General features: G+C 53.5%; 1 protein-coding gene across 2 annotated transcripts; it reads left to right on the top strand.

Annotated features, from left to right (window-relative positions):
- Positions 1-341: 341 nt before the first annotated feature.
- Positions 342-20,676, top strand: NR2E1 (nuclear receptor subfamily 2 group E member 1). Of its 2 annotated transcripts, none has more exons than XR_016233372.1 (9): positions 342-1,190; positions 5,527-5,672; positions 8,534-8,621; positions 10,122-10,357; positions 12,020-12,166; positions 14,292-14,345; positions 14,733-14,882; positions 15,136-15,241; positions 19,232-20,676. XR_016233372.1 is itself a non-coding variant. In NM_001171323.1 (9 exons), exons 1-9 carry the CDS (start codon positions 1,166-1,168, stop codon positions 19,392-19,394), a joined length of 1,158 nt encoding a protein of 385 aa, NP_001164794.1. The 2 variants fall into 2 exon arrangements, 1 of the variants encoding a protein (NP_001164794.1); NM_001171323.1 differs by having other exon boundaries at positions 1,166-1,190; positions 14,249-14,345; positions 19,232-19,394.
- The last annotated feature ends 258 nt before the right edge of the window (positions 20,677-20,934 follow it).

Here is a 20,934-nt window from a genome sequence, read left to right as displayed (position 1 = left end):
GAACGAACCAACTCACATGGCCACGTCCGGCGCGCACAATCACACGCACACACATAGCCACCCAATTCCTTCCACGAATGTGTCTGTCTGGCATTCGGGAGAGAGGGAGGGAAGCGTTCTGAGGAAGCCCCGTCACCCCGCCCCTTCTCCCTTGCCATGAAATCTAATAATTCATTTTTATTACGAGAGCAGCGCCGTCCTCGCCAGCACGCGCTCACGGAGCCGCACTCCCACGTTCGCTCTCCAACTCGCCAGCTCCCAGAGCGCCTGCATTTTCTCCGGGAGCCGCTTGGAGGTTCATTAATATCATTAGCATTTAACCCCCTCCCTCTTCCCATCTCCTCCCCGCACATGGCTGACGTCAGACCCCGCCAGGAGTTGGGGGAAAAGCTAAGTGGGCCAGGGACGCCCTATTCCCCTCCCCGCGGCTGCCTGTCACAGCGCTTCTGGAGATATTACAGAGGACCCAGCCCGCAGCGACAGGCACAAAGTCACGCGCTGATGAACTTCGGGGACCCTTCGCCGCTGCGTGCGCGCCTCTGCCCGGAAGCCGGGGCCCGGCCGCCTCTTCCCGGGGAAGGTTTCCCAGCGCCCCGGCGTTCCCAGCCGGAGCCCGGCTCCGGCCGCGCGGAGCCCTGCAGCCTCTGAGACCGCGGCGGCGGTGGTTCCTGCTTTGCGTGGAAGAGCGGCGGGCTGCAGAGACCTGCCCACTCCGCACGCCTCTGCGGGGCGAGAGACGGAAGATTGAGTGACAGGGATGGAGAGAGCGGGGGCTGGCGCCCCTGGTGCTCCGTAGGGAGGCCGTTCTAGTGTCTCCGTCTCTGTCCCGCAGTGCTCCTCTGGCTGTCTTCCCTTCTTCTCCAGTCTGCCCGTCCGTCCCGCCGTCTGTCTGTCCATGCGTGTGTCCGTAGCAAACAACAGCCCCAGCAGCTACAGTTTTTGCAAGAGCCGGGAAGACATTTAAGGATGCAGAAATTTCCACTGTGGAACAAATTCTGAGCGCCCGAAGAGCTGCGCAGCGCGCCACCGACACCCACCTGTCCGGCTCGAGGGGCTTCGCAGGCTGGAGCGCGGCTGGAGAGCGGCGGCGCCCGGCGGCGAGGCGGGCGCTGCCGGCAGGGACTCGGGCGGCGCCCACCAACCGCTCCGCCCCGGGACCGCCAGCATGAGCAAGCCGGCTGGATCAACAAGTGGGTACCTCGGGGGCCGCCGCGGGACTCAGGCGCGCGCAACCTGGGTGGGTGGGGAGGCCGGGAGGGCCAGCCCACGGGACTGTCCACGAGCTCCGGAGAGGGACCCTAGCGGGAGTGTGCGCTTTGGCCCAGCTTCTCGTCGACCGAGAGTTGGAGCGATCGGTGGCTAGGGGAGAGCAGTTTCGTTGCTCGGGACTGCCGGGTTCTCCCTCTTTCCGGTGGGGAGGTGGCGAGCCCCGCAGGCCGGCAGTCCCGAGAGCTGCCCCCGGTCCAGCCACCAGGGTCGAGAGGGGTGCGACGGGGCCGGGAACCGGGCCGCAGCTCCAGGAGGCCGCACAGTAACACGCTCGCTCAAAACTCTTAGCCCCCAGCGCGCAAAAGCAACTCTGGGCAAAGCGGATTTTGAATGGAATGCTTCGCACCCCGTTTCTAGCTGTTTCAAATAATCCTGCAAACTGGGAAGCAGAAACCATTTAAAAGTCACATTTCCCTTAATCCTAAATCCGCGTAGGTCATAACTGGGGAATTTAAAGTATGACGAGCCAACTCTAGCAAAGACAGGACCAAAGCCCTAATCCCGAGCACTTTTCGAGCTGGAGCTCCGCGGAGGCAGGAGCGCGCGGCCTGCTTCCTGCGCGCGCTTCTCGCCTTCCTGCAACTTCCTTAGCCGCTGGCTTCCAACAAGGCCCGCCACGCTGCAGCCGACCTCTCGCCAGCGCGGGACGCCGGGGTGCGGAGCTGTGGGTGTGCGAGGGCATTTGTATGCACCGGAGAACCGGCGGGCCTGAGCCGGTGTTGGGCAGGCGCGGCCGCGGCGCTCCGATCTCCCCCACACCCCGGGCCGTTTCAGTTCCCGCCTTCCGGGGACTCTCCGTGGGGATGCGGGTTCCAGAGTCCGAGGCTGGGGGCAGCTGTTGCCGCGGTCCCACACCCCGGAGTCCTCCTGCGCTCCTGTTGCCCGGGTTCTGTTCGCCCACAGCGTTTTATTGGCGCTACGTGCGTTCCTGCCCACCCCCACCCGCGCATTGTCCCGAGGCTTTGAAAAGTTGGGAGCGTTCAGGACACTTCTGAGGAGTGATCAAGAAGCCCCGTTCAAGTGGGATGCCATTCCCGCCCCCTTCTCCCCGCAAAGAAGTAAGATTGTGTTTTCACTTTGTCCGTTTGTTTTGGTTTGCGTGTTGTGGTTAAAAAAAAAAAAAAAGGAATAGAGCAAAATGACCATGCACAGAAAGAGAAAAGGAGGAATTCTCGGAGTTAGGGAGCTGGGAGGTCAGAAGAACCTTAATCAGGCCCCGGTTCAGAGAGGACCCCTGGGCAGGACTCTCCCTCTGGCCTCGGGCCTACACTGGTGCCCGCTTCAGTTCCAGTTCTGGGAAACCAGGCGGGCCCGCTTTTCGTCGCCTGCTTCCGCGGCGTGAGCGTCCCTGTCGGAAGACGCAGAAGGAGACCTTTCCTGATGCCCTCCAGGTCTCCATGGCGAACCCCGAAGCCCACAGGCCTTGGCGGGCCTCCCAGCTCGCTTGCCCCGGGACAGGCCTCGGGGCCCTTGGAGTAGGCATCTCGGGCCTTTGCGCTCGAGCCGCCGGGGGCCTAGCAAGGCGAGGCCTGGGGTTGGGGATGGGGGGCGAGAGACGGTGCGGGCGCGGAGACCCAGCGGGCACACGGGGGACACTTTGGAGCCTGCCCACTTCCCAAGAGCCTGAACTGGGCCTCGGACGTCTCCAGCACCCAGCACAGGTCGAGCCGCCGCGGCTGAGCTTTCTCGGGCGCGCGGGACAGCGTCCACCCCCTCTCTGAGCCCCCAGCCACGCCGCCGCCGCCTGCGGGCCCTCCGCAGACCCGTGGCGGCAGCCAGGCCCGAAACTTGCGGTCCCGCGGCCCCGGGCGGCCAGGAGGTCGGCGCGCAGCGGGCCGGGTCAGCGGCCGGCCGGGCGGGCGAGGGCTCTGGCTCCCGGCGGGCTGGGCTTCGCGCGGCTGGAGGGCAAAGCGATGTCACCCGGAGCCCTGCCTGGGTGGTAACGAGACCCTGGCCAGTCACCCCCGCAGCCCAGACTAACTTCTTTCAACAGCCTCTGATGGTAATTACAGTAATCGAAGCTGCCATATATCTTTAGGCAATTATGACACACAAAAAGCCCCGAGGGGACCCCCTGGCGAGGGAAGTTAAGAACGGTTTCCCAGCCTCGGGAAACGTCGGATCTCGCTCGGCTGGCTCATTCCGAGGAGCTGTGCCGCAGGGTCACCCAGCTAGTCTCGTGACCCCAAGTCACCTCAGCGCGGCCGGGTGGCGAGTCGGAGGCGCAGGTCTGCGGGGCCCCGGAATGTTCGCGTCCCCCAGCCAGGGCCGCGCCCCGCCCCGCTCAGCTCTCAGCCTCTAATCTGCCGCGGCGGTGGCGGCGGCCTGGGGTAGGGGCGGCGGCCACCTGCTGTGGCCCGGCCCTGGAAGCCCGGGGAGGGTCCCCCACCCTACCCCGGTCTGCCCCCACCCGCATTGGGCTCTCCAGCAGGTGTGTCCTGTGCGTCCTGTCCGGCTGGGGATGCGGGATAGGGGGAAGGGACCCCGTCACTGCTCCTCTCATTGCTTGTCTTGCCACGGGGCAGAGGACAGCCGAGGTGACAGCGTGGCTGAACCCCGAACGCGGACCCCGGCGCGGCCAGGGGAGCGCGCGTTGTGCGAGATGGTCCCTGAAACCCTGAGTGAGGGCACGGCGGCACAGCCCGACAGCCGGCTCCCTGGGGACCAGTGGTAGGCCCGCGGGGTTGCAAGGCGAGACCCGCAGCGGCCCCTCCCTCCGCCGACGCAGCCTCCCCGCCCGCCCCGCGGTGGCCACCGCGCCGCGCGCCTTCCCCGCCGGCCTTTGTGGCGGTCCGGATTCCCATGCTACTCTTTTTGACGGGTCACTGGTGGCTCTATAGGCAGGTGCTGTGGCAGGGTTGTAATTACCCGGGCCGAGCCTGCTCGTCACCGAGCCCCCGCCCCGCCCGCTCCCCCGCGCTCCCCCGCCCCCACCTGAGGCCGAGGCCCGGGGCCTGGGGTGCGGGCCGGGTTCGACGCTGCGGCAGCCGGGCCGCCCTCGCCTTCGCTGCCCGCCCGGGGCCGGACACCCCTGCCTCGCCCCACCCCGGCCTAAATGCCCCCGGAGTTGCAAGGTCGGCCCGGCCTAAGTGGCAGACCCTGGACAGGTAACGCGGAAACATCAAGTGGCTCTAAGCTGTTACCAACGATTGGATTTTACTTTTTTTTTTTTTTTTTTTTACTGGAGTGTTATCACTGTTCTTCATTCCCGCTTTGTTTTGCGGGAGGAAGGATTTCCAGGTCCCCATAAACCGCTTCAGGCACTTGTTGGATTCCTGAAGTTACAGGGAAAGAAAGACCCCCCAGTCGGGGATTCTGGAGTGACTCTCCCGAGGGGTCCGTGGCCGCCGCAGGCTTGCGGGGGGGGGGGGGGATCCGCAGGGGACAGCCCGGGAAAATCAGCCCCCGACAGCGGCGGGAAAACAAGAAAAGCCCCTCCCAGAACCAGGCTGCGAAGGTCGTCCATGGGGGACGAGTGATGCGGGGTGGCGGGGCAGCGCCTGCCCTGCCGAGCCCCCGCGGAGCCCGCAGCGGGCCTCGGCCGCCTCTCGAAGATTCAGCCGGCCGCTGCTTTGCCGAGACATCTTCCCCCCCAAGTCCCTGATTTCTCCAAAGCGCTCCCCTAAGCGTTTTTGTGAGAGGTAAAGCGAAAGTTGGACAATCACCACCACCCTTATTATCGTTAATAATCGGAGTATTAGCATCACAATCATCATCCTAATAATAACAACGGCGCGGCGGAGCTCGGAGAGAACCCGATTGCCTTCCAGCTGCCGTCCCCGGTTCCAGCCGAGCGTGCTGGTCTCCTCCTCCCTTGCACGCTGCAAGTTTGTCTCCGCGCGCGCTAACCTCTTCTCTCTCTCTCTCTCTCTCTCTCTCTCTCTCTCTCTCTCTCTCTCTCTCCTCTCTCTTTCTGCGGAGTGCGAGAGCCGAGCCGGGAGGCGGCGGCGGCCCGCGTCGCCGCGCCGGCCCTCTGTCGTCTTTTATTCCGAAACGGGCCCCGGCGATTAGACGAGACCCAAATACACGTAGCGGTGCATGAATAATGCTCATTGTAGGAAACTGACACTTGCTCAAGGAAAAAAAGTCTAGCTATAAAATCACTTCATTATTTGCTTTTACCGCAGCCTCGGTGCTAATCCCTTCAGAGGTCAGCTTGCCCAGCTTCTCTCTCCCCCTCTCCCCTCTCCTCCCTCCTCCCCGCCCTCCTCTCCCTCGCGCCCCTTCCCGCCTTGCCCGCTTTTCCCGCGATTTCAGGCCGCATTTTAGACATTCCCTGCAAGGTGTGTGGCGACCGCAGCTCGGGGAAGCACTACGGGGTCTACGCCTGCGACGGCTGCTCGGGGTTTTTCAAACGGAGCATCCGAAGGAATCGGACGTATGTCTGCAAATCTGGAAACCAGGTACCTCCGCCAGCGGCGCCCTGCCTCCCCCGTCTTTGTGTGTGCCAAGGCCTCCCCTGCATTCCCCGGCGGCCGGCAGGAGCGGGAGGGGGCCCTGACCTCTCCCTGCCTCCCTCCTCCCGCTAGCCTAATCTCCGAGGCCCCTTGGCTCTGGCCAGGCCGGCTAAGGTGCGGCCGCGCAGGAGGAAGTCGGAATGAAATCTCGTGGAGTCTCCCTAGGAAGTTTTGTTGTTTTGTTTTGCTTCCTTCTCTGATGGATGTTGACCCTAGGTGAGGTCCACACCCAGAAACTTTAGTTACTAAACCGCAAGTAGCAAGCAGGAGAGCGGCTCTGGTCTGTTTCCTCCCTCCCCGTCCCTCTTTGGCCCCCTCACCCTATTCCTTGCAGCACTGCCTGACCACTGCCAGGGATGGCAGAAGTAAAAAGCACTTGGGCATGTGAGGCGAGGTCACCTCCCACGCTAGCTGAGATCCAAGGCGGGCCTTGGCCACTTGGAAGGGAGCCCTGGTGCTCTCTGAGAGAGTGGGCCCTTTCCACTTGTGAGAAGCAATAAGCCTGCTCTGCAGGGGGGCAGTGAGGTTTCAGTGCCCCTGTGATTTTAGCGGGGACCTGTCGGAGACTGGCAGGGCAAGGAAGAAAAGGCTGAAAGGAATGTGCACCTGGGACCCTCCCCAAGGTCCCTGTATCTCCTTGGTGCGACTCTGCTTGGAAGGTGTGCCTTGCTGGTTCCAGTTTGTCTTGAGCAGGCAGAGCTGTCTCAGAGAGATGGAACAGCTGGGGCATAGGTTACATGTGAGAAAAAGCTCCCAGAAGGAGCCAGTAGATGGTCCTTGGCTCAGTTTCCTGCTCAGTCATAGGCTCATTTTAGCCAGCCCAGAGCCCTCTACCCTCACCCTCCGGGGAGACCCCTGACAATGCATTGGTCAGGAACCCAAACAGTAAAGCACTTTCATCATTAAAACAGATGTAGACGTGAGCCAATGCAGCATCTGGAGCTAGTGGGTTAACCTGGTATCTTTTCCTGAAGCCAAGTCTTGCTTGTATCAATTTCTGATAGATTGGCATCCATACCAGCAACAAGAAGACATTTGTGTTTGGAAAAGTTAGTCGAAGCTTCCAACCCCATTACCTGTTTAATTGGGTGCTCAGATCTGCACCACTTTCTGCTTCTCTGCAAGGACACATCAACCCAAAGACACATAGGACTGCATCCCAGTAGCCCTGCAGGATTGTGGGACTGGGTTACCAGATTTGATCAGGCTTCTATGGGGAGTGCACTCTATTTTATGCAATACCCCAAAATTTGAGAATCAAAATGTTCAGATCTTATGCTTGCTATTTGAAAAGGAGATGACTATCAACCCAAACCTATTGACATCTGTCCAAGCAGTGTGCAAAAAAAGCGATAATAGACTCATCAGAGCTGGTGTTCCTCTCTTTGCAAAGAGAATAAATGGGCCCCAGAGAGGCTCTTGCCCTTCTCTGGGGCTGCAGATATTTCGATGTGCTTGATCTGATTGGAAGACACACTTCAGACCTAAGGAAGTTTCCCGTTTTGCATGTGCATGGTTTTCAGAGCACTGGGAAGACAGCATTCGAGGCCAGACATGGATTACATCCAACAACAAATTTCTCAAGCCAGCAAAATGTCCTGAAGAATTCTCCTAGGGACAAACGTGACTTCCTTTCTCTCTCTTAGCCTAAGACTAAGTAAATAACATTCTAATCTTTTATTAACCATCCTGAAGGCCCCTGGGAATCGTGATGAGCCCCAGCCCCACCTTTATTTCAAGCAAATTAACACATTTTAACTTGGAGAGCGGTAGTCTCCTAAAATTGGAATTCCACTGTGCCATTTTCCCTAAGGGATATTTCAGGGGGAAAGTGAACTTACTCCAGCTTCAGAGCATATGCATTTTTGAGATTATGAAGCAAAGTAAAAACAGGTTTATTTTATTCTCTTTCTCTCCACCACATATGGAGTAGTAGCAACCTACATAAATATCAGACAGTATGGAATTTCTTAGGTATTTTCTGTGTATGAAATACACATATGCACATCTGACTATCTGCCTGTGGGTGTGTCCCTCAGAAATGACCCCTGACACTGAGTAATGCCCACACTTTACCTATGGATTTCCTCTTTCAGTGGTCCCATCCCTCCTCCTCCCGCTCCCCCCCCCCACCGGAAAATTGCACTAGGTAAAACGTATTTCTTCTCATGCCTCGGGGTTTGATCAGTCACCAGGCTGTCTCTTCTCAGTCCTTAGTGCCATTTTCGATGACAGTCCATCATATTGACTTCCTGGGCATGTGTCCGCGGTGGGTGTTTCCAGATCTGCCGGGCCCTGGGCGCGTCCCTTCCCACCCCCACCTGCGGCCCCCCATGGGGGAGCCGCTGTGTGTTCGTAATTCCCGGAGGAGTCTGGCCTGTAACACGGCTCTCCACGTGCTGTTTCTAAGGATGCCCTCAAGTACAGAAGCCAAAGTGAGCGAACAGGAGAAGGACCCATACATGCGAGAGATTCATGGGCTCCTCCAGAAAGTAACAGAAAGCGATACACCCCAAGACTTGAAAGAGAAGTTGGCGGGAGGGGATCGGGGCGTGGCCTGACCCGCAAGCCTGCTCCCGGGCCGGGCTCCGAGGCCTCTCCGCCCGGCCGGGTCGCTGTCTCCGGTCCTGAATCCCGCGGTCCCGGGGACGCGGGGACGGCCCTCTCGCGAGATCCTCCCGCGCGGCGAGCCAGGCGCTCTGCTGCTTGAAGAACCCTTCGTCTCCCCGGCCCTGGGCCACCCCTGCGGGCCCCGGGTGCCCCGCTGAAACCCCTGGGGGCCTCTGACCACCCGCGCTCTGTTCCAGGGAGGCTGCCCGGTGGACAAGACGCACAGGAACCAGTGCAGGGCGTGTCGCCTGAAGAAGTGTTTGGAAGTCAACATGAACAAAGATGGTAATCAGTGCATTCCTTTCTTCTAGTAATGTTGATTGAGTACTAAGTAAATTATATGTACAGAAAATACACGGCACTCCTGTGCATGTAAATCATCTCACCAGCGCTGCTTTCCAAACTCTGGGAATGGCCTCAGCCTTTCAAGGGTACCTCCCCGGCCCTCGGCAGGAGCTCCCACGCGGCCCCGCTGAACTCCCCAGGGTGAGTGAGGTCAATGCCCACAACCACCCCCAGGAAGGCGGTGCTCCGGGGTACCCCAGGCTGCTGGGGACCTGCACACACTGCCTGTCTCTTGGTCCTAAGCCGTCTCCTCGCCTCTGGTTGCAGCGTTTCGTGGCCACCCCTAAGCTGTTAGCCTTCTCCAGCATCTGCCGTCTGGACAGGCTCTAGGGAGCACACCGCGGGGACTGAGTGACCATGCCGTGTAGGAGGAGGGAGGCCACAGACAGGAAAGCGTGGGATCTGGAGGTCTTGTTTGCAAATTCACCAAGATGCATAAATCAGTGTGCCCATTAGGTCGATGCCGGCTTGTCCCGGGTCTCCTCTCAGTAACACGGCAAAGAGAGAGAAGGAGGCCGAGAGGACGCCTGGCTCCCAGAAAGCTCGCAGAGGGGTACAGCAAGAACGCGGCGGGCCGCAGAGCGCAGTCCCAGCTGCGTCCCACGTTGCAGCCTGGCGAGGGCGCCCCAGGCCCGGGCCAGGGGTGGAGGGGCCTGCTGGGAGGGCGCAGTGGGGCCTGGGCGCCGCGCACCGACTGGGGCCTCGCAGCGGCGGCGGCCTGAGCTGGGTGGCAGCTCCAGGAGGCTGCGTTCCTGCCCGACAGAACTCTTGGCTCAGCGGCGCAGGAAGCAGGAGCGAGCGTGCAAACCTGTTGCACTTATGTATTGACAAGTTGTCAAGCTCGGCGGGCGGAAGATTGCCCTGAATTAATTTGTTTGTTTAAACTGTTGGTGGTAATTCTCACATCTCCCCTGCCTCCCTCCAGCACACTCCCAGACCGGCTGTCCCTCAGCCCGCACCTCCGCTCCGCGTCCCCGGGGTTTGTCCCCCTTTCTCCAGGCGCACCCGGAGCCGGAAAACATTTTGGGGGGTGGTGTAGCCTGGGAGTAGAGGAAGTGGACCCCGAACCTAGCTGGGAAAGTATGTGCCTCGCTGTGCGCGACGCTCCCCAGGCCTATGGGGTCTCTGGCTTCCCAGCGACCCCCGGAGTGGGAGAAGACCCAAACTCTCAGAGAGCGCCCCTCGTGCGTCTTGAGGCCCGGCTGTGGGCGTGGCACATGGGTTGCCGGCTTGTCTTCTCGGCCCCAGCTCCCATAACCGCGTTTGTAGGGGCAGGTGATCTCGGGGTGCCTCCCGCTCTCGTGTCTCCTCTCCTTTCCTCTCGTCACTTTCCGGTGACCTGGCCTGCTCCGATGTGGCGTCTGGCCGGGTCGCGCGGTCGCGGCTCTGGGTCCCGGTGTCTCCAATACCAGGCGCGCCCGCATCCCTCTGTCTCCGCAGCCGTGCAACATGAGCGCGGGCCCCGCACGTCCACCATCCGCAAGCAAGTGGCCCTCTACTTCCGCGGGCACAAGGAGGAGAACGGGGCGGCGGCGCACTTCCCCTCGGCCGCCCTGCCCGCGCCCGCCTTCTTCACCGCGGTCACCCAGCTCGAGCCGCACGGCCTGGAGCTGGCCGCGGTGGCTGCCACCCCGGAGCGGCAAACCCTCGTAAGCCTGGCTCAGCCCACGCCCAAGGTCAGTGATCTAGCCGAGGTGGGGGCTGGGTGGGGAAAGGCACGCACCCTGTTCTCTTGAGCCCTGAGGAGGTCAGGCAGAAGATGGTGCTGCCCCGGGTGCTCCGCTTGTCTCAGCAGGGAGCTCCAGGCCTTCTGCTTCCGGCTGTGGTGGAGCCACGGGTGCTCAGCCATGGGCGCACAGTCTAGTGGCCTTCGGGGCTGCTGCAAATGTGGACTCGCGAGCCCATCCCCTGGAAGTTCCCTCTCGGGGTGCAGCCCAGGTGCTCGTGCCTTTGGGAAACACCCATAGGTTCTAGGGGTGGGGGTGGGGGTGGGTCCCTGTCTAAACCCAGAAGGCAGCCTTCCTGGAGGCCAGGAGAACAGATGCAGTTGCAAATCTCCTGGATCCAGTGTCCTGGGAAAAGTGATGGGTACCTAATGCAAGAAAGAAGTGTGGAGCTCAGGTTGTTACTGTTTGTCTTTTTTTCCTGTTTTTAAAGACTTTTTTTTTTTTTTTTTAATTTGTAAGGCAGAGTGACAAGAGAGAGAGGGAGGCTCTGAGAGAGAGAGAGAGAGATTACACTTCCATCTGCTGGTCCAGCCCCAAATACCTGCCACATCCCAGGCTGGGCCAGGCCAAAGCCAGGAGCTAGGAACTCCATCCTGGTCTCCCACATGAATGGCAGGAACCCAAGCACTTGGGCCATCCTTGGCTGCTTTCCCAGAAACATTAGCAGGGAGCTGGATTGGAAGCTGAGCAGCGGGGACTGTAACCAGCGCTGGGATATGGGATGCTGGTCTCTCAAGTGACAAGTGGTGGCACAATCCCATGCAACACATCTCCCACCTGTGGTGCTCACTTGTTAGGACAGGTTCAGGAATCCTGCCTCATTTTCCACGCTTCCTTCCCTCACGTGTGAGCTGTGTGATTTATAGCAGGATCAGGTTCCTACTAGCAGAGACATAGCCTGAACCAACTGGAAAGGCTGCCACCTAGGGACCACCCTTCAGGCCTCCAGCTGGGCCTATCCCAGGCCCCACTCCAGAAGAGACCCCCCTACGATCCTCCTCCAGAGAGGAAGGCCAGCTGCAGCCCCCCGCTGAGGGAAGCCAGACACCTGGGCACATGCACACACACAATATTTAATATTGCTTTCTTACCCTTGATGTGTATAATAAGCTCGGGAAAGTAGTGTTATGAATATGTTGTCAGTTATGAATGGGAATGCTCTGTGAATGATTAAGATGTCTAATTGAAATATTTCCATAATATACTAATCCTTTCTAAAAATACTCATATGCATATTTGTGTTTGGGATGCCTATTAATTTATACTTTTTTCACATCTATTTTTATTTACACAAATGCAAGCAGCTCTTGTCTAAAATTGGGAGCCAGGCCTGGCTCAGCCCTGGGAAAAATTGTGCTGCAGGGGAAAGAAAAGCCAGACGCCCCTCTGGAAGGGAGTGGCCTGCAGGAAGTGGAAACTGGCCTTCTGTTTCTCAGACTCTGCGGGTGGGGCTGCTTGGTCCCTACTCAACTCTGGCACCAGCGCACTTAAGCAAAACGGCCAAATTCCCTTTTCTCCCGCTCCTCGTTGTAATTAGAACATGAAACGGTTGGCTCTTCTTGCAAAGCTGTGGCGTCCTCACTTCCAAGTGTCTCTGTCTTCCCCTCGCAGTACCCCCATGAAGTGAATGGGACCCCCATGTATCTCTACGAGGTGGCCACTGAGTCCGTGTGTGAATCCGCCGCCAGGCTTCTCTTCATGAGCATCAAGTGGGCCAAGAGTGTGCCTGCTTTCTCCACGCTGTCTTTGCAAGACCAGGTACGACCAGCAGGGCACTGAGATCCTGTGAGGCAGGAGGTTGGGGAAATAAGCCACCAAGTTCAGCCTTAAAACCCTCAGTGCTGCCTGCGTAAAAGCCCTCAGGCAGGTATGCGGTCTGCACAGTAAGGAGGAAGCTGTTCATTATTATTAGCATCCCTCTGTGAGTTCAGATATCTACCTAGGGAACCCTTCATCAGAAACCACATTATGTTATTTCAGGAAGGCTGGGTCTGCTCTATGACGGACGCATAGACCGCTTGCTCTTTCCCTCTCACCTTGATTTAACAGAAACATTGAACTGAATCTTAAATTTAAGTATCTCAATGATTTTTAAAACTGTTGATAAAAGTGTTTTCCTAAGGATATTGGAACCAAGAGGAATGGAGAGTGGTAAGAGCATTCCATCTCATATGATATTTGGAGCTAGCCTCAGGATTTTGCATCGTCGGTTTTGTGTCTCCACTGTGAGAGTCGGTCTTGGCTACCGATTTATCGGCGGTGGGCTCACCGGGTGCGTTGCCCAGCTCCTGCAGGCCAGCATCTCCCTTGATTCTTGAAGTGCTTTTAGAGATTTTGTAAACAAATAGGCATTTTGCATAATTCTGTGGTAGTAAATGACATTCAGAGGGAGGACAATTATCTGCAGCTAAAAATTGCATTGTACCAAAACTCAGAAATTTTGTTGTTAGGATTATCAGACATGGCCCCTGCCAGCATTTTTCTAACCTAAAGGGAAAGGAAGAAAACGAAACATTCATAATTGTTGGCTGTTACCAGCATTTTCGTGGAAAATAATGACAGATTCCCCAACAGGCTAATAACATATGGTTCTAAAAGCAAAGGATTTATTTCTTCAACTCATTTAATACCCAATTAAAGCATAACAGTGCCGCTTAGATGAAGCTGTTTCCTGCAGAAAGACCAAGCGGTGTACTAAAAACATTTAATCCTCCAGCATGCGATGTTCTTTTTTTCATGGCAGGAACTTACAAATATGGCCAGGAGTCTATAGTGTTTGCCTTTCCCATAGAATTGTTATTTCCTGTACTTAATGAAATAACACTAAAAGTAAAAAGCATTTTGAAAATTCAACATTTAGTATCATTGTGATTTTGCCTGCTGGCCTTCACAATGCAGCTCTTAACTCCTAAAAGGACATTTTTTCACATAATTCATCCAGAATTGGCTGGTTTTTGAGAGGTTTTTCAAAATGCAAAAATAGAGATTTTCCAAGGTGGTTGTGTCGTATCTTTGCCCAGTGTACTTGTTGGGCTCTAGCCATTTACTGTGTGTGTGTGTGTGTGTGTGTTGTAAGTTGGCTATTTTTTCTCAAAATAAGTATTTGTGAACTCTTTAATCCAAACAAAATTTACTTTGTCTGCCACTTAACCATTTGGTGGAAACCCTCAGACAACAAGCAAACAATAGTGAAGTGGAATCCGGTACATTCATTTAGAAAAGGAGACAGATTCTCATTTTAAATATTCAGTAGCACATTTTATTAGAATGAAAATGACAAGCACCTTGATGCTGTCCACTTATGAGTCTCAGAAAAATCAGGCAGTGAGATGAGGTAAACTCAGCACTACCCGATTAACATAATTACAGCCTGATTTTCCTGCCTGCCTCTTGGGAATTAGTGATTCTTTCTCTCGGTCTCTCTCCCAGCCCAGCCCCCCCACCCCCATGCCTCCAGGAAGATGGGGCCCCCATTGCACAGGGAAGGAGGCCGCCTGCTCGGCTGCCGGGGGCATCGCACAGAGGCTGGGTCTATGGTGTGGCTGAATGGCCAGGAGCCGGCGGATGCAGGACAGGAGGGCTAAACCCTTTGCTGGTGGGAGCAACCCTTGGGGAGCAGAAATGGCTGGCTCTCAGACACATGTGCATAGCTGGAGGCACCTTTTCAAAATGGGACATATGGGAAAATAAGGGAAAGCCAGAATATTCAGGAAAAAAATTTTTTTTACCAAGACCAGCATTTAAAACACTTTTAAAAAATAATGGAAATTTACATATTGAAATTGTTTATAAATTTATAAATTACACACTATATTATATTATACATCTATTGTATGACAGCTGATGCTTTTGGAAGATGCTTGGAGAGAACTGTTTGTTCTAGGAATAGCACAATGGGCCATTCCGGTTGATGCTAACACTCTACTGGCTGTATCTGGTAAGAATTGCACAATTTAATGACTTTGTTGTAGAAATTACCATAAAAATACATTACTGAAAAAAGAACAACATGTAAAGAATAACAAATTCCTGCTGAACAATGGAGTATACCTGTCATTTATAAATCTATATTTAAATGCAAATAATGTTGTTTTGTTGTATTCATGACTGCTTGCATTGTTATTTAAATGCAAATTACTGTGTTTGTTATCATCCAAGAGAAGATTTTATATTAACTTTCATACAATATAGCCAGTTTACATGGAACCAGATATCTTAGAGTGACAATTGAATAGATATTGATATGCAGGATTTTGTCAAAAATCAATATTAAATCATGAAAATGCCTTCATATTAGAGTATTTAGCCCATATTTTTATTCTAGGCATGAATGGTGACAACACAGATTCCCAGAAGCTGAACAAGGTCATATCTGAAATACAGGCTTTGCAAGAGGTGGTGGCTCGGTTTCGACAACTCCGGTTGGATGCTACTGAATTTGCCTGTCTGAAATGCATCGTCACTTTCAAAGCTGGTGAGCAGGCACGGACCCCATCTCTTCTCCTGCCCCGGTTTTGCCACCTCCCTAGATCAGCCACCCCAAAGTCCGGACTGACCTTTGCAAAAGGAGGTGATGGTTTCCAAGGGCGTTGACACTCCCAGGCTGGCACCATCTTTGACAGCTGTGGGGACCTGCGTGATCCCCTGATGGGCACCCACTTCTAGGGAGGCATGTCCCACAGCATTTCCTGTGCTGCATATCACAATTTCTTGGTCTTCACTTCTAGTTCCCACACACAGTGGTTCTGAGCTGAGGAGTTTCCGGAACGCTGCCGCCATTGCAGCTCTTCAAGACGAGGCGCAGCTAACTCTCAACAGCTACATCCATACCAGGTGATCTTTGCTTGCCTTGAATGTGAGCTTCAGAAAATTGTTTCCGTTGTGAATGTGTGAGCAGACAGTGACAATCCAGTTCAAACACTGTGACCATTTATCCTATTGCCAGACCGTTAACCTAGGATCCATGTCTTCACCCATTTCTCAGCGTTGGCAAATCAAATTAGAGGACCAAAGTGAAAGCATCGCCGGACATATTACAGCTGCCTTGGCTGAATAAATCAATCCATCTAAACACTTGATCACACTTGTGTGACTGGATGTGGGAAGGGTCGAGAAGGAAGGCAGAATATGAAGGCTGATACATTAGGGGGTGGTCACGCATCCTTTGAAGAAAGGGCAGATGCCCATCCCAGATAGAAGGACCAGCGAACTTTCCAGAGAAACTGTCTTTACAAACGCTGTCCTAACTGCTGCTGTGTGCCTCTGGTGATCGGTATCTGTGGAGTTATTTCAGAACAGAGTGCCCACTACACTCCTTGTGGCCAAGCAGGGCCCAATGGCAAAGGCTGATCTTGGCTATTTGTGGAAACTCTGTTTCTAGGGCTCCAGAAAAGCTCCTTGTGGCCCAGCACAAAATGTAGACTTTCTGATTCCATTTGCAGATGAGAATGAATGAATGAGTGAATAAATGCTTTTAGAGAGCGTTGGTTAGAGCAGAGGGACTGTTCTTGTTTCTCCCCTTAATTGATCTTGGAAGGGGCTCTGGCCAGCTGTCCCTGTCATCTCAACTTCAGCCACATACCCTGTGCTGGAGGCTGTTAATGCCTCCCTCACTCTGGAGGCCAGAGGAATCTCCAGTCACCTGTGTCCATGGGGCATGGTATCTTTGCTACTCAGATCTCTTTTCTATCATAAATCCTCTTGTGAATACTGAATGAATGAAATAGTTCCCTGTCCATGGAATATCCCTGAAACTGTGTTGAGTGATGGCACACCTTGATTACAGAATATGCCTATAGTCTGTGATTCATATTTGTTCAAAATTATAGAAAGGAGCAGCCCATAATTTGGGCGCTTGTTTTCCTACTGAACACCAACTTCCTAAGTGGCCTTTGACATTTAGAGCCATTCCTGTGTGAGTAAGACCAAACTGAGAAGAATGGATACCCAGTGGTTGATTCAGTCAAGGCTTTGCTGGGCACCTGTTATGTGCAGAGTGCCAGACAGGCAGTGTGGGACGCCAGAGAGAACAAGAGGCTGACCCTTTGTCCATGTGTGGGGTCAGAGATGTCATGCAGTTCAGAACAGAGAGGAGAGAGATGTACAGTGGGCACTGGGAGACCCATTCTAGTTGGAGGGGTGAAGGGTGAGGGGCATCAGAAAGACTAACTGGTGGAAGGGACCTGTGAGTTGGTCCTTGGATGGTGGCTGGGGGATGTCAGTGGGGCAGAAGGGCTAGCGCCAGAGGCAGTGGGGAGCTGGTGGAGGTGCCAGAGGTGGGGGATGGGCATCAGAGAGCCTGGCACAGCAGGAGCTGCTGAGAGGAGGACCCAGGAGAACGCAGCCCCAGATTAACAACAACCTGTTGTATGTAAAGAGGCAGAAAGAGAAAGATGGAGAGAGAGACCAATATGTGTAGAGAGAGAGCTCCCATTTGCCGGTTCACAGCCCAAATGCCCACAGTAACCGGGGCTAGGTCAGGTTGCAGGCAGGATCCAGGAGCTCAATCCAGGTCTTCCACAGGGTGTCAGGAGCCCAATTACTTGTGCTGTTGTCTTAGCAGGAAGTTGGAGTCAGCAGCCAGGTACTTGGACGTGGGACTAAACACTACTCCCTACAGCCGTCTATTTTAAAGAAGCAGTGGATACACTACATTTCTCTCACCCCGGAAACAAGGAAATTCTTCAGGGAAGGGACATTTCTGTTTGGGCAAGGAATTCTTATTTCATGATAGCTACAGCGATAACAACATTAATATCTTGGTCACGCACGTGACAAAAACAACTTTGCTTCATTTCTTGGCTCCTTCAAATCAGCACTCTTTCCTCTAGCACTTTCCTGTCTAGAAAAATACAGCCCACAGTTGAAATGGAAATTGAACATGCAAACTGAGGGAGTTGTGTGTTACAGCCGTATAAGCTCTTTCTGTAATTATCTAAGGATGTTAAGGAGAAAGGTAGTAATGGACATTTCATACAAACAGTGGGTTATAGCTGAAGATCAAATACTCCAGTCCGTGGTAGGCTCCAAACACTTAAACTTGAAGAGCATCTTCTAGTTATTCCTGCTTGTGGATGAAGTCAGGGCATAGATATTCTAAAAGATAACTCAGAGCAGTCAGACCCCCCACATTGCTGTGGTCCCTGAGCAGCACAGGACTGCACGTAGAATAGACAAATCTTGCTGACAGTCTAATCCAACTAAAGGATCAAAGAAGTAGGTGCGTAGATGAGTAGATAATTTATTTACAGCAAATCAAGAGTTAATTGTCCATGGGTTCTCCCAAAATCCACGCTTTTGGAAGGCAGTTCTTCCTGCTATGGTTTCTCACCAGGGGTGGACGCTGCCCAAGTGGCTGAGAATGTGTAGGTAGGGCTGTTGCCCACTCGCTCGCTGCAGGGTTAGCGCTCTCCTCTGGTCTGGTGGCTCTTGTCCGTGGGTGGTCATGCAGCTGGGCAGTGACAGAGCCAAAAGAGGGCCTCAAAGGCCCAGGTGGATAAGTATCCTATCCGGTGGAAGAGAGAGAAAGAGACTCTTGCATGCCTAAAGCTAGTGATCAGCATAAAGGTTGTTTTCATGCATTGTGCGTGTGGGGTGGGGTCAGCAGCCTGTGAACCGAAGCTCCCAGATGCCTTTGGAGGAATGTGGCTGCTTCTCAGTGCCTAGCACCCCATGGCCCGGGTTGACCCTGACCCAGTCACGGATGTGTGTCCCTGGAGCTCAGGTTTTCAGGTTTGCAGTGCAGAGTGCACTGACCCTTGATTCCAAGCTCTCAGCTACAGACGGAGCAGGAGCCAGTGACGAGGTAGCTCCCAGGCATCTAAAGACAGCAGCAAAGTGGACCTGCCCATCTGAGCACACATGCATGTTGGACAGCAAGAGAGGAAACTGTTAAGCAATTTGTCACATCTTTAATTGTATGCCAATTTCATTGACATGAAAGTTGGGTGGCTTGCCACACAACAGAACTGAGTCTTTAATTTGCAGCGTAATAAAGATGGAATTATTCCTGAGAGTGACAAAGTATAATGTCTGAATAATAATTTCGAGAACTGCTTAAAAAAGAAGCCATTTTATTTGAGAGAAATGGCCTTGCAAAGGAGCCCTGAGAATGTGAAAATATGGATTTTATTGCTGCCTTTGTCATCACCACCCCGGTTTTTTTCTCTTCTTTTTTTCCAAAGAAACCTTTTATTTAAGGAATACAAATTTCATAAGTACAACTTTAGGATATAGCGATTCTTCCCACCATACCCACCCTCCCACCCCTTTCCCTCCTCCTTCTCCCATTCCCAGTCCTATTCTTCAGTAAGATCCATTTTTGATTAACTTTATACACAGAAGACCAACTCAATACTAAGTAAATAGTTCAACAAAAACAAAATAAAACCTGTTCCTCAACAGTCGAGACAAGGACTGCTCAAAGTCGTTGCCTCTTGAAGATACACCCTGGGCTTTTTCTACAGTGACACCTTAAATTTATTATTTGGTTTGCAAGTAGTATCATGTTTCTTAACTCTATTTTTTTCCTCCAAAATAGATGCAATCCTTTTGCTAGCAGAGAGAGAAAGAGAAAGAGAGAGAGAGAGAGAGAAAGCAAGCGCCATGTGACTTTGGCACCATTGTTTTTATGTTCTCTGGGTCTTGAGTTAGCTGTTGGCAAAGCAAGAACATTAACAGCTATCTGGGGCTTCACTACATGTAATAATTCAAGAGGCCCCAAATCAGGAGATCTTTCCCGGGGTGATGTGTGTTCAAGTGTAAGACACTGATTCTCATTCGTAATGGACTCTGACCTTGCTTTCACGGCTTCTCATGTTCCAGATACCCCACTCAACCCTGTCGCTTTGGAAAACTCCTGTTGCTCTTGCCAGCTTTACGTTCTATTAGCCCATCAACCATAGAAGAGGTGTTTTTCAAAAAAACCATCGGCAACGTGCCAATCACAAGACTGCTTTCAGATATGTACAAGTCCAGTGACATCTAAGCCCTCCGAGGACCCGCTTTGCAGGATGGGACCGCAGCGGATGAACGGCTGCCCCTGGAGAACAAGCCTCCACTAACCAACCCTGCAGGGAGCGTGCACTGGGGATGTGTAGCCTTCAGGAAAGAAAAATGCCACTTGACACAAAGCAGTTGCATAACCATGGCCTGCTGCCTCGGCCAGGGTGGGGCGGCCCGGGAGGAAAGGGGGTGGGCACTAGGACCGCCTGAGCAGTGCCCTGGGAGGGGGCGAACTGGGGTTGCCACAGGCCGGGCCTCTCACCTGGGAGGCGGGGCTGACCCATCCGATGCTGAAACACAACTAGTGCTTTCCTTTCTTTGTAGCATACGAAGTTAAATAGAGCTCTGTGCGTGACATCGACCGCAGCCTGAACTGTATTCTGTCGGAGCACTTATTCTAAAAATAATGGTTAGGGTCTAAATCCAAGCATTATCAAAAAGTCCCCTTCTATTGTAACACATCGTGGAGTGGCCTTCGGGACTGGGTTAATAAGTGAAAAGTAGCTGATGCGTGTGATTTGCTTTTTCTCTATCTTCATTTTTCTTTCTTTTCCTTCTGTTTTTGCTTTCTTCTGCTTTTTCCTGTTTATTTTTAATGCTGGAGGCCAGGCAACCTTGTCAAAGGAACTGGTGGACGAAAGAGATTCTCACCAGGACTTCGGGTTGGGTAACAGCTCGACACTAGGAGAGCTTTACTAAAAGAACACAAGTCGAGGGAGGAGGAATACAAACAGCAAAACCAAATAAAGTGGAGACGAGTGACGGAGGGAGGCAGACTGCTGTCCTGTTAACACAGTGCTGAAACCAAAGGCAGTGGGGGCCCCAACTCGTGGTTCAGTGAGTCCCACCGGAGAGTGAGTGAACACGGACACGTGCCAGAAGGAACTCCAAGACTGACCCATTGCTAACAGCCCGAGACTCTGCGATGCTTTTCAGAAAGTTCTGGTTTCTAGGAAAGCCTTGAGTGCATGTGTGTGCACGCGCACTCACACACACACACACACACACACACACCCATCCTACACTGTAAGCTGCTCCTTTGGTATGGATCTATACTTACAGAAACGTAGAAACAAACGTTTTTAAATAGCTGCTGTACTTTTCACATTGTGATTTATTAGGTACTAGCACTGAGGACAAAATTCAGCACTTGGACTATCATAGGATGAGTCCAACTTTCCCTGTACAAAGTGGATTAACCGATTGGTGAAGTTAAAAGGTTGTACTCATTGTATTTACAAAGAATAAAAATATATTGAATTTCAGCGTGCTCTTCCTGATTTCTTAGCCTTCTTCGCTGGCTGCTTCTCACCCACCAGATACAAGGTGGCTGCAGCTGGTGTTAAAACTGAAACTCAGCCCAGAGCCGAGAGAAAGGAACTACAAAGACAATTTCCTCCTTACAGTGTGTCCCATTTGTAAAATGATGAATAAAGAAATAAAACATAAGATTCCGTTCTCTGCAGCCCTCACATGTAATTGCATCTGTTAGAAAAATTGCTGTATGAGAAAGAGAGAGGCCG

This window comes from Oryctolagus cuniculus, chromosome 5 (genome assembly GCF_051225735.1).
Source record: "Oryctolagus cuniculus isolate XC-2025 breed Fujian yellow rabbit chromosome 5, ASM5122573v1, whole genome shotgun sequence".
In the NCBI taxonomy this organism is placed as follows: domain Eukaryota; kingdom Metazoa; phylum Chordata; class Mammalia; order Lagomorpha; family Leporidae; genus Oryctolagus; species Oryctolagus cuniculus.
This window is presented reverse-complemented; position numbering and strand designations above follow the sequence as displayed.

Coding starts and splice junctions, on each gene's coding strand:
- NR2E1 (NM_001171323.1), top strand. CDS start 1,166: ATGAGCAAGCCGGCTGGATCAACAA. Junction 12,167..14,248: donor CGCTGTCTTTGCAAGACCAG/GTACGACCAGCA, acceptor ATTGTATGACAG/CTGATGCTTTTGGAAGATGC. Junction 14,346..14,732: donor CACTCTACTGGCTGTATCTG/GTAAGAATTGCA, acceptor TTTTTATTCTAG/GCATGAATGGTGACAACACA.